This window comes from Bos indicus, chromosome 8 (genome assembly GCF_029378745.1).
Source record: "Bos indicus isolate NIAB-ARS_2022 breed Sahiwal x Tharparkar chromosome 8, NIAB-ARS_B.indTharparkar_mat_pri_1.0, whole genome shotgun sequence".
NCBI classification, from domain to species: domain Eukaryota; kingdom Metazoa; phylum Chordata; class Mammalia; order Artiodactyla; family Bovidae; genus Bos; species Bos indicus.
Window position 1 is genome coordinate 62,983,752 of NC_091767.1, and position 12,704 is coordinate 62,996,455.

General features: G+C 43.1%; 1 protein-coding gene across 5 annotated transcripts; it reads right to left on the bottom strand.

The window, feature by feature from the left end:
• Positions 1-275: 275 nt before the first annotated feature.
• TRMO (tRNA methyltransferase O) lies at positions 276-11,170 on the bottom strand. Of its 5 annotated transcripts, none has more exons than XM_070794802.1 (5): positions 11,035-11,170; positions 8,849-9,023; positions 7,861-8,018; positions 4,249-4,890; positions 276-865 (listed from the first exon to the last, which is right to left on the bottom strand). In XM_070794802.1, the coding sequence occupies exons 1-5, from the start codon at positions 11,108-11,110 to the stop codon at positions 741-743; spliced, it is 1,176 nt and encodes a 391-aa protein (XP_070650903.1). In that variant the 5' UTR covers positions 11,111-11,170; the 3' UTR covers positions 276-740. The 5 variants fall into 5 exon arrangements, with proteins under 5 accessions (XP_070650903.1, XP_019821817.2, XP_070650904.1 ...); XM_019966258.2 differs by having other exon boundaries at positions 276-1,000; XM_070794804.1 differs by lacking the exon at positions 276-865 and adding an exon at positions 1,159-2,184.
• Positions 11,171-12,704: the final 1,534 nt, after the last annotated feature.

The window sequence follows — 12,704 nt, forward strand, 5'->3', positions numbered from 1 at the left end:
TTGTGTCTTCTTCCTCCACAACTATGACTGGCAACAAGAACGGCATCCAGTTTAATCTCAGTCTACCACTGAAACCCACTCATGGTAGTTCTCAGTCAATGGTCATAGAATAAATAAGAAATAAATAAGAAATAAATCGGTAATTAAGTTATTTTTCTTGGACTTCTCAGAATGACTTTCTTTTCTGATACAAAGACATCCAAAGAAATCCTAAAGTCACCATTTTGGAATCAGGATTAAATATATACACATACGTGGGTGCGGGGAGCAAAGTCTCTAAAGATCTTTATAACAACTTTATTTTGATTTGTTAGTTTCTCAAGATACCATAACTCAGTTTGATTTAGAACAAAATAGAGAGATCAGGCTTTTTCAGACAAAAAAAACCCCAACATGAATGGCTGAACACATCCCCTAACTTCTGCCCAGTTTTACCAAGTACCAAGGACAACTGACTTCTTTCAGAAAACCCTGACATAGCATTGCCTTTGGATTCTGCAGTATTAACTGATCAAAAGCAATCATGATATAGTGATTTCTCCAAATTCTATATCTCTTAGTTTATTAAAATACATGTTTTTCAAATAAATATTATGAACAAGCCAAATCACCAAATGTGTGAGATCACAAAGTGCCACGTTGCTTCCTTTTGCAAAGAAGGCACATCATTAGCTTGTACTGATAACCCAACAGCCACACCCAAGTCAATCAGGCTGCCTTACAGGCTCCATGGAGGATCCTCACGACCCCAAAGACACCGGGGACTCCGCAGGCTTGCTCATCTGAACAGGCTCAGAAGCCGGCTTGATCCTTAGGACTTCCGCAAAACCATCACCAAACCAGCATGTAACGTGTGCCGTGTCTACTGTAAAGTAAAAAAGACGATCTTGGCAGAGCTTCCGTCGATATACAGACCGAGGATCAGCTGACAGCACAGCCTCGATGGCATGCCTTGCTTCCTCCGCTGACTGAAAATATTTAAATGAAGCCTGACCAACACCTGCAATAAGAAGAACACAGCTTGGGAATTCTCTGGTGGTCCAGTGGTGAGGACTCCATGCATTAACTGCCATGGGCCCAGGTTCAATTCCTGCTGGGGAAGTAAGATCCCACAAGGCACACCGCCCCCACCCCCACCCCAAAAAAGGACCCCATGACTTAATTATCAAAATCATGCAAGTCAAATTTCAGTACAGTGACTTTCAATGTGGAGGCTGGTTGGAGCCTCATAAAGAATGTGGTACTGTCATTATGTTAAAGTGGTACATATTCAAGTGGTACTGTCATTATATTAAATTTATGCACACTCAACCCAGATTTGAAATCTGCTGAGCAAAAAAAATCATGGTGATAATTTTCCTTAGTCTCCTAAGCAGGATAGCTGAGCTTTCACTTTTGTGCACCCAAAATGTCACTTTCTATGCTCAGTGTAGAAAGTGAAAGTCAGTCGCACAGTCCTATCCAACTCTTTGTGACCCCATGGACTGTAGCCTGCCTGGCTCCTCTGTCCGTGAAATTCTCCAGGCAAGAATACTGGAGTGGGTTGCCATTTCCTTCTGCAGGGGATCTTCCCAACCCAGACATCGAACCTGGGTCTCCTGCACTACAGGCAGATTCTTTACCAACTGAGCCACTAGGGAAGCTCAACGTAGACGTGAATTCAATTCCTTGTCATTTTCCTCTCACAATGCAGGCATGGTCACTGAAAGGCATGACAGTCCCAGCATTCTCAGAAGCCACACGTAGCCAGAGCACTACCTAAAGGCAGGGGAGGGTGCCTCAGGCAGGGGCGGGTGTCACACACCCACAAGTAAAAGTAACGCTACTTTCTGTAGGAGAAATGGGAGAGCCCTTGTGAGAACAGTGAAGCAGGTAGACTAAGGTCAACACCATCACTGGGAAGAGGCTACCCCATTCCCCAGGTTTGTATGTCAGTAAACACAGGAAGCGGAAAAATTTCCTATCTTTATAACACTATGGGTGTGTTATAATTTTTTTAAATATATTACATACAAAACTTAAATAAAAGATTAACTGTGACCTAATTTTTAATAGCTGCCACATAACATACATCCAAACAAAGACCAGGCTCTTCCAGGAAGGCAGGTGCTTTACAGAATGTTGTCCCTGTTCAAAATATCATCTGGAGTGGTAGTGGGGGGTGGAGGTGCTGTCTTTATCCTTCTGAAAACAAATTCAGATTTTAGAAAACAGCCAAATACCACTCTGGACTATGTCCAATTAAAAAGTTGGTAAGTAAAGTCATGAAATACAATCTCTGGTCAAAAACTGAGGACTAATTATGCAGTGCTAAGATTCCTTTCGTGTTTGGTACATAAAACGATTCTAAGGCCACTCTAAAAAGAAGAGTTCCCAAGACACCACACTCTTCAGTAACTGTTTCCCGTAGAAGCTCCGGGTCTTCGTTTGGCTGTTCATTTGGCGCAGGTGCCCTTCCCTCACTTCCCTGCCTACTTATGTTTCCAAGCTCAGCCCAAATACTTACCCTTTCCTCCAAGAAGCCTTCTCAGATTTCCTCCCCAAGGAGCTAGAAGCCTCCCCAGATTTTCTGCTCCCCAAGTCAGAATACACTCTCCTTCCTGTTCCCACAGCACTCTATTCCAGTGCCAATCCCACCTCTCCATTCCAACATCTTTTTATCCTTTCTACACTCTAAACTTTCTGAAGTCATTTCTTATTTCTGTCCTGGCTCAAAATTCTGCTGCTATAAATCAATCAGCCCCCATTTTATAGTTACAGTTCATTATTTCTCTTTTTAACCACTTTTTAAATCAGTAAGACATAATGTAGCCTCTCAATGAACTACAGTTTGAAAAACACAAAACTTTCCAAAGTAGGAAGCACTTCATGATAACCACCAGACAAGGGGCAAATATATGGTACCTTTTAGGCAGCACTGCTTTGTTCTACCACAAAATCCTTTTTTTTGACTTTCCTTGGGAATTCCCTGGTGGTCTACTAGTTAGGACTCCAAGCTTTCACTGCTGAGGGTGTGGACTTAATCCTTGGTCAGGGAACTAAGACACTACAAGCCATGTGGGGCGTGACCCCTCCAAAGGAAAAAAAAAAACACCCAAAACTGATTTCCTCTTCCCATGAACTGTGCTGCCGCTGTTTAGTCACCAAGTCACGTCCCACTCTTTTGCAACCCCATGGACTGTGGCCCGCCAGGCTTCTCTGTCCAGGGGATTTCCCAGGCAAGAATACTGCAGTGGGTTGCTGTTTTCTTCTCAGGGATCTTCCTGACCCAGGGATCGAACAGGTGTTCCTGCATTACAGGTGGATTCCTTTACCCATGAGCCATTAGGGAAGCCCCCCCACGAACTAGATGCAGTGATTAAACAACGTTCATAAAACTTTTAAAATAAAGAGATCAATTTAAAAATTAAATGTCCTGTTTAAACATAAGGCCTTAGGATAGAATGAGAAGCACAACCGCCCAGTGGCAGGTGAAATCTGACATCTCCTTGGCAACGATAAACTGGCCACTTCTTACTGGAACTACTGAACCCACTTCTTAATGGGCCCTTCCTTCATTCTAGACAGCTGCTTGGAATCTGCTTGTGGGCTTGAAAAACCAGATAACAGTGTCTGTTAACATTATGTATTAAACAGGTGCCAAGTAAAAGACCTGTGGCGGCTCTTCTGCAGTGCTGGGACTTTACAGGGACAATTCCTGTGGTAAGACACTCTTTCCTTCTTACTACTGGGCTCGTGCCAAAGGCTGAGCTATTGACCACCTGACAGTTAAAATAAGATGAGACATTTCTCTAGTCAGCTAGTGAAACAGATGAAAGAAAATCTACCTAAGTATAGAACAAGCACAACTTAGCGTCTGAATGCCATTTGAGAACTCCAAGAACTACTGCTACGAGTTGACAAGAGGCCCTATTCCTGAGCAGCAGCTGTCCTCAGTAAACACGTGACTGAGTGGCTGGGACTCTGTGCTGAACAGTTGCTGACTGAAAGCCATCAGATGATGACATTGTCCAAGTTTGATTTTATACTCCTACGTTTCTTTACAAGTCATAATGACCAATACTCTATATACCTGCCCTCAGAAATAGCAATTTGGTCTATGGCCATACCACCCTGAACATGTCTAATGTCATCTTGGAAGCTAAGCAGGGTCGGGCCTGGTTAGTATTTGGATGGGAGAAACACCAAGTTTGCCAAATCTCCTAGCAAAGGCTCATCTCTTATTCACAAACAAGAAGTGGAAAGTACCTGGTTCACCTGAGCTGAGGTGCTCAAGGTCCATCTCTGCGTGAGGAGTAAATCGGACTTCCAAGGTGGCCACAGGGGCCTCTCTCACCCAGGCAGGGACCATGCTGCAGTGGGCTGCACCAGCCACCCTGGAAGGAGCCTTGGGGGACATCTCTGGGTCGTGTCCTTCTGGGGCCACTGCTTCTTCCCCTCTCTTCAGCCTGCTGTCTTCTTGTTCCTCTGAAGGGCTCTTCTCCTGGATACGTGGGCCACTTTGCTCTTGTGTCACCCTGGGACTGGATTCTTCACCCAATTCTGCCGCTCTCTCCCTTGGCTCAGGTGAGCTTTGCTGGGTGTTTGCTGCGTCATCAGATCCCGCAATGTTTTCCCCTGAAGTTCTATCTTCAGGACATTTGGGTTTCTCCGTAGTGCAGCGGCAGGGCTGTGATTCCTTGTACTCTGAGAGCTGTTGCCAGTCACAGCTATCAGTCTTGCCTTCAGACTGGGACACGGTTTTCGGTTTATGTTGGTTATTCCGTAAGGTGAAGTCCCCTGAAGACTCAATCAAAGTTTGCGGTGAGTCATAATCAGCTATGTAGGGCTTTATGTCTAGTACAGGTGTGCCATGAATCATGTCAATTCCAGAAAGGTAGACAGCTCCACCTGTAATGTGAAAAACATCTTAGAGATATTAACAATGAAGAACAGCACAAACGATTAGAGACTCAACACCATCTGCCTAAACCTCACCAGGCTTAGTCACAGTTCCTTCACGCACCAGGCTCTCTTACACTTGGTGCCAATACACACTTCTCTTTCTACCTAGAAACTCATTCTCTTTTTAACCTGTCAGACTGCTGCTTGCTCTTCAAGGCTCTCATGTAACACCTGCTTTACAGAGCCTTTCTGGCTCTTTCAGACAGAAGTGTTCTTTCCTCTGGGTTCTGCAGAGGAACCTGTGCCCAAACTTCTCCTGGAGCCCTTGTCACGTAGTCTGGCAATGGCCTGCTTAGAGTCTCTCCCCCTAGACAGTGAGTAGGCCTTCGAGCACTAGGTGGGGCCAGCTCACCTTTGCATCACTGGAGGTTTCTAACTTTGTTCCAAGTACATCAGAAAGATAGTTGCTCAGTCGTATCTGACTCTTTGAAAGCCCATGGACTGTAACCCACCAGATTCCTCTGCCCATGGAATTTTCCAGGCAAGAATACTACAGTGGGTTGCCATTTCCTTCTCCAGGGAATCTTCCTGATGCAGGGATTGAACCCAGGTCTCCCGCATTACAGGCAGATACTTTATCGTTTGAGCTACCAGGGAAGCCCAGGTACCTCAGAGTCTTCAGCATTACCTCTGTGGGACTGACGATGGTTTCTACTGTGGCAAACAGCATCTAAGGTGGCCCTGTGATGCTCATCACCTAGTGGTGTATGATCCCCTCCTCTTGAGTATGATTTGATATCACTCCAGTGACTATGTTATCTAAGACTCCTGCATTTGCTGCAGATTCACTTGACTCTTCTTGTGGGTTTGATGAAGCAAGCAGCCACGCTGGGAGAGTCCATATAACAAGGCACTGTGGGTGGTCCTTAGGTGCTATGGGCTGCCTCTAGGAGCTGGAGGCAGCCACCAGCCAAAAACCAGCAAGAGGTCAGGACCCTCAGGATCACAACTGTAAGGAAGTGAATTCTGCCAAGACCAGAGTGGGCTTGGAAGTGGATTCTTCCACAGTCAAACCTCCAGAAAAGAACTCATTCCACATGACACCTTCACTGAAACTTGGTGAAGCTCTAAGCAACGACCCAGCTAAGCTGTGTCCCAACTCCCTAACCCATAGAAACATCATAATGTCTTAAACATGTAATAAATGTGTGCTGTTTAAACTGATGGGGTGTGGTAATTTGTTACACAGCAAGAGAAATATAATATTCCATCATATAATTAAGCAGAATATAAGTCAGATTGCCAAATACTAAGGAAAGGTCTCCTGCTATCCCACTTACACAGCTGTTGTCCAGTTAGTAGACTCTGCTGCAGAGTCTACTAACTTGACCCTTGGAAAACTGGTCCAGTGAGAATCAAAAAACCACATGTGATCACACTTGATCCTATCTTCATTTAAGAAAAACATGACTAACAAAGGAATCTGATTTCTAAAACATGCTTATTGTGAATGAACCTGGAACTTTGGAAAGAAGATTTTGGACTTTCTAAGTGATAGATTGTGCCTAATGACGTCTGCAAAAGACACGGGGTTACAAGTGAGAATTCAAGGGATTTGAAGTCAGACAAACTCTTGTCTGGATGCTGTTGGGTAAATTATCAAACATCCAAGACCTCAGTGTCCTCATCCACAATAGTCAGACTGCTACTCTATCAAGTCCACGAGCCACGATGAGATAACATACATGAACACGCTTTATAAACTGCAAAGCACCACAAAAACACTGGTTATCCTTATAATGCTTGCTTACAAGAGTGTCTGTAGTGTTGCTGTGTTTGTCTTGACCTCTTTGATTTGATCTTCCCCATTAGAATGCTAAGCTCTTCTGGAGGGCAGGGATTTTCATCTAAATTTGTTTGCCACTATATCCCCAGCACCTAGAATAATGCTTGACACACATTCAGTGCTCAGAAAATATGTGTGGGTTGCACAAACAATCATAAAATGTTCCAGTACTATTACCCAAGTTGGTTAGCCATCACAAACTGAGAAAACTCAAGTTGGATTGGCTCTAGAATTTTTCTGGAAAACCTAACCAAGGCCCTGTTGAATATAATCCAGTGAGGGAGTTCAAGCTCTCAGAAAGAACAAATGAAGTAATGGCTCTCATCTTTTTAGTCTGTAATGTACCCTTAGAGCCTTCGTAAGATCCTCAAAAAAATATCCCACAGTGAATCCTTCTCCTTTGGCCACTTTACAAACAAGCAAGCTGACGCCTGGAATGTCCCGATTTCCCATATAGCTGCCACTCCATCTTCTGCCTCTTTCACAAATGTGCTGATCAGGTTGGAGGGATTTGAGAACCAGAAGCTTTCAAAAATGAATAGCTCAGTAGCAACATTATATACAAGCATGCAGTTAAAACTAATCTAGTATTCCACATAGGTTCTCCCACAATCTGACAAATGTTCAGTCTATGGGGTCTTCATCCCAGCCCTCTGCCTCATGTCTCAGTGGACAGCAGCACTGCAGCTAGGATGCTTGTTCATTCCTCGGGGCTCCAAGGAAGAAATGACCGACCACCCCATGTGCTGACCATACATGCACGTGCAACCAGTTGCTGTGTTAAATTTTGAGCGTTTCCAGTTGTTTTTAGATCATTTTGTATTTACAGAATATTGAGTTAGAAAAAATTTGGTTGCTAATTTAATGACTGTGAAATCTTAAGAGTTATTTTGAAATAACAACTTCTGATAAGTGCAGTGACATAAACTAACTCTGAGCATCCTATGAGAGCTTATTGCAAAGTGTTTCAATGCTCACATTCCTTTAATCATTTCATTCTCTTCAATATCTGGTGGATCTCAGGGGCTAACACCATTTGTATTTCTGTGAATAACAGCCAGTGCTGAGTACAATGTTGATTTTATAAGACTTCTTTTGGTTAAGGAAAAAAAGGTAAAAGTAGAAATTACCTTCTACCCTTTCCAGTTTGGCCAGGGTCAGTCCTATTGCATTGGGACGATGTGGGCTCCTTGTAGAGAAAATGCCAGTCTTTGCACCATTCAGCCTAGGAGGCTGTACTTTTGCCTTATAGCTCAAATGACCATTTTTGTGAAAAACAAACAAAATCCTATGGAAAATAAACCAAATTACTGAGTAAGAAAAGAAGACAAAGAAATTAATCTATCATAATGATATGGAGGAGGAAAAAACTATAACCCTCACAAACTAAAACAGAAAGAATGCCTTTAATGGTATTAAAATATGATCAGTGGGGGAAAAAACGTTGGGGTGAGGAAGAATGAACACAGACAAAATTTAAGTGACAGCAAGTAACGCTAGTATAACATAGGCCTTAATATAGCTAACACTTTACTTAAAAGCATCAAGATTTCTAAGGTCTCTTTTGTCTTTTAGGAAGAGTAGACTTAATACTTCACAGGTCTAGAGCAAAGTCCATAAACTTTTTCTTTAAAGGAGCAACTGGAAAATATTTTAAGGTTTGCAGGCCAACCAGTCTCTGCTATAAACATTCAACTCTGCTACTGTAGCACAAAAGCAGCCACAGCCAACACATAAATGAATGCTCGTGGCTGTGTTCCCATAAACTTACTTACAAAAACAGAAGATGAGATGGGTTTGCTCCATGGGCCATAGCTTGCTGAACCCTGGTCTAAAAGACAGAATAATGACCCATGGGCAGAACTTAGGTCTACTGATGGATTTCAGTCATCCATCACAATTAGAACAATTGCAAATGCAGTGTGCCCCCTCAGTGGATCCCACACTTCCCTGAGGGTGTCCAAGTTATGCCAACATTCACATTCATGCCTATAGTCCAAGAATCCCATGCAATAGATAAGGGCGGTCTGGATGGCAGTCTCCAAGGGTACTTCCAACTGGAGTACTCAGAGACAAGTTCTGGTTCAGAGTACCAATTCTAACTATAAAACAACTTACCAAACATGAGAAAACTGTTCTAAGCCCATCAAGGAATGTTCAGGATTATTAAAGATGCTTTTTCTAATCCTCAAACAAGCCCGTGAATGGCTACAAATGGATGGCTGCCTTGGAGTACCATTCTTGGCTGAGAAACAGGATTCCAAGTAACCAATTGGCTCAGTTAAAAGATTCCCTACAGAAGAAAATTAGGTAAGAAATCATTAATCAAAAGGTCAAGTAGAATGAAATAATGCCATTTGCAGTAACACAGACAGACGTAGGGGCGTCTCTGGTAGCTCAGCCGGTAAAGAATTCCCCCGCAATGCAGGAGACCCTGGTTTGATTCCTGGGTTGGGAAGATTCCCAGAGAAGGGATAGGCTACCCATTCTAGTATTCTTGGGCTTCACCGGTGGCTAAGAAGGTGAAGAATCTACTTGCAATGAGGGAGATCTGGGTTCAATCCCTGGGTTGGGAAGATCCCCCAGAGGAGCCCATGGTAACCCACTCCAGTATTCTTGTCTGGAGAATCCCCATGGACAGAGGGCTTGGCCAGCTACAGTCCATGGGGTGTCAAAGAGTTGGACATGACTGAGCGACTAAGCACAGCACAGCACAGCACAGCCAGACCTAGAGATTATCATGCTAAGTAAACCAGACTTCATGCTAAGTGAGAAAGCCAAATACATGATACTGCTTATAGGTGGAATCTAAACAAATTATAGAAATGAACTTATTTACAAAACAAATGGACTCACAGACACAGAAAACAGATTTGCGGTTACCAAAAGGGGAAGAGGAGGATAAATAAGGAGTTTGGGCTTAACATATACACACTATTCTACATTAAACAGCCAAAAATGACCTACTGTACAGCATGGAGAACTATACTCAATATCTTATAATAACCTATAATGGAAGAGAATGAATAAAAAGAATACACACATACATATAACTGAATCAGTTTGCTGTACACCTGAAACTAATACATTATATATCTACTTTATTTCAATAAAAAATTTTAAAAATAAAATATAAAAATTTTTTAAAGAGAAGGCACAATTTTCTACATAATAGTGTTAACACAATGTATTAAAACCCACCATCATTATTTTTCTTTTCCAAGCAAGCAAAAACAAAAAAAAAAAGGTCAAGAAAAGACGTAGGAAAACATGTTTTCTTTAACAAATTGACTTCATAGTTTTAAAATCTACCAGATGTTTCGTGCATGTGTGTATGCTCAGTCGTGTCCAACTTTATGACGCCCTGGACTATAGCTGGCCAGGCTTCTCTGTCCATGGAATTTTCCAGGCAAGCATACTGGAGTGAGTTGCCATTTCCTACTCCAGGGGATCTTCCTGACCCAGGGATCCAATCTGCGCTTCCTGCCTTGGCAGGTGTATTATTCTTTACCACTGAGCCACCAGGGAAGCCTCTACCAGATGTTCAGTCCAGTTTAGTTCAGTTCAGTCACTCAGTCATGTCTGACTCCTTGCAATCCCATGGACCACAGCACACCAGATGTTATTTAACTATAAAACAAGATTCTTAAAACATTCATAAGTACATATAAATATCCTCATCATTACATATGCATTGTTATATCCTTTTAGATAATAAACTGGAAAGAACATGGGTGAAAGGAAAAATTCATTTTTAGAAGGCTTACTATAATTCAAATTCTATGCTACCATAATTATGTATGTGACCTTGGTCAGGACTGTGGAGTATTTCAAATAGAGGGAATAAGGTGCACAAAGTCAAGTGACAAATTTTCTAGCATAAGAAGGAAACAAAACAGTTTGACTGACTGGAGTGTGAGATACAAAGCAAAGAATAATAAAAGATGAGGAAACGGGTTGCATATAAGATGCTTTCAATTGAAAACAACACAATACATGAAACGAACTAGTTTTAAGCAATAAAGGGAGTGCATGGGGTTACAGTAGTTATCGGTGCACGTGGCTGTTCTGCCAAGACCTTGCCAACCTAGCCACCAAAGAGCAAGAGAGATGACATCATCCCGCTCGCCTCAGACACATCACGTGGTGGCCTGAGCACATGATCCGTAACTTCACAATAAACAGGAAAAACGACCCTTGTCCATTCAAGGTCTCGCATGTCCCGTCCCCACTCTGCAGTGAAAGCGGTTCCCGGCTTTTGGAGGTCTTAACGCGTGCAGAACCGCCAGCCTCTTAGAAGTTACCTGTCTCCAAGGCCGGCTTCACACACCCGCACCGGGTCGCTGTGGCGCAAGGCCTGGACTCTTTCAAGTCGCGCATGGCTACGGGTCATAGGCGTCCACCCAACGCGTTCAAACCTTCCGTTTCCGGTTTCCCTACCTGGCGCCTGCGTAGTAGCTGTGCCGGCGGATGGCGCCAAGATCGAGCATGCGCGGGGCGGGGGCGCTAGGGGAGTGAGGCGCCGGGCGGGGGATGTCAGAGGCTACCGCTAGGTGGCGATTAGAGGTTGGAGGCCTTATCCCGCTCCTGAATCTGCGTCTTGTGCTGTCTCGCGCGGACCCGCTTCAGTTTTAGGGTCCAAGTTACCGCCCTTCCCGTTGAGAACAAGTCGATAAAGATTTATGCATAAAGGTACTCGAAATGATAAGCAACCTACTCATCCAACGCATGGCGCTAATTTTTAAAAAAGAATATGTATATACAGTTATCACACAGCGAGATGACGGGATGTTAGAAAATGTTAATACTTCTTGAGTAGTGGGAATGCATAGATGGTCGTTTATACTTCTCTGTATGCTCCCAATTTTTCCATAATAAAAGGATGTTTCGTCAGAAAAGAAACCCAAATAAACCTCGTTTCAAATCTAATGGATGTGTAGCTCTACACCAGACTAGGTAGGGATAAGAAGTGGGGACTATTCCTTGTGCTCCGTACCTCACGAGAACTGAAGCGAGAATGAAACGGAGTCAACGGCCATATACATTGGGATTGTAGTGGTTGTTCGGGGGAAGCTCTAAAAAGTTGAGGGCCTACAAGAATCAGTTTTCAGCCACTGCAATGACCAGTTAACCCTGCAGCGCTAGCCTGGCCTCAACGTGTGTGTGTTAGTCGCTCAGTTGTGTCCGACTTTTTGTGACCTCATGGACTGTGGCCCGATAGGCTCTTCTGTCCATGGAATTCTCCAGGCAAGAATGCTGGAGTGGGTAGCCATTCCCTTCTCTAGGGCATCTTCCCCACCCAGGTACTGAACCCAGGTCTCCTGAATTGCAGGCAGGTTCTTAACTATCTAAGCCACCAAGGCCTCTTACCTACTTACTTATAACCTCATCTCTCACCTGTATATTTATAAATATATATATATAAATTATATTTATATATCTCTGTATACTTAATTCTACTTCTGAGTTTTTTATCCTGTTTTTTCTTGGGCGGGGGGAGGGAGAGAGACATATTGCCTGCAAAACAAATTATTCAAGGTCATAAAACTCCACAGATTTAAAAGTTTAACAACCATGAAAAGCTGTTCCTAAACATGTTCATTTGTCATGAACTAATAGACCACTCTCAGAAAATAAACCATCAGGAGTCAAAGATTTAAAGAGAGGATTGTGGGTTTTAAAACAAAAACTTTAAAAACTGATAAAATTCATACCCCTACATGTCCTCTGATAGGTTTTTTCCAGGTGAAATTGGAAAAGAATGCCTTTATTGTTTTCAGGAGGGAACAGTTCTGGGCAGCTATGAAACAAAAGTTGAGAACTGTTGAGCTTTTTGCACGATGTAAAACTCGAGCCGTAATGGCTGCAATTTTCCACTAGATGGGGGTGTTGCTAAAAGTGATAGTCGCTTTGTGGCCCAACAGAGGTATTTGCCTACTTGGCCTTAGATATCATATACAATGATAGTGACGCC

Bases quoted from the DNA above. Each gene is read 5' to 3' on its own strand.
- TRMO (XM_019966258.2), bottom strand. From the start codon at position 11,110: ATGCGCGACTTGAAAGAGTCCAGGCCTTGCGCCACAGCGACCCGGTGC. The intron at 8,019-8,848 runs GTAAGTTGTTTT...TATTTTCCATAG, and splicing joins GAACAGTTTTCTCATGTTTG to GATTTTGTTTGTTTTTCACA. The intron at 4,891-7,860 runs GTAATTTCTACT...TTCACATTACAG, and splicing joins CAAACTGGAAAGGGTAGAAG to GTGGAGCTGTCTACCTTTCT.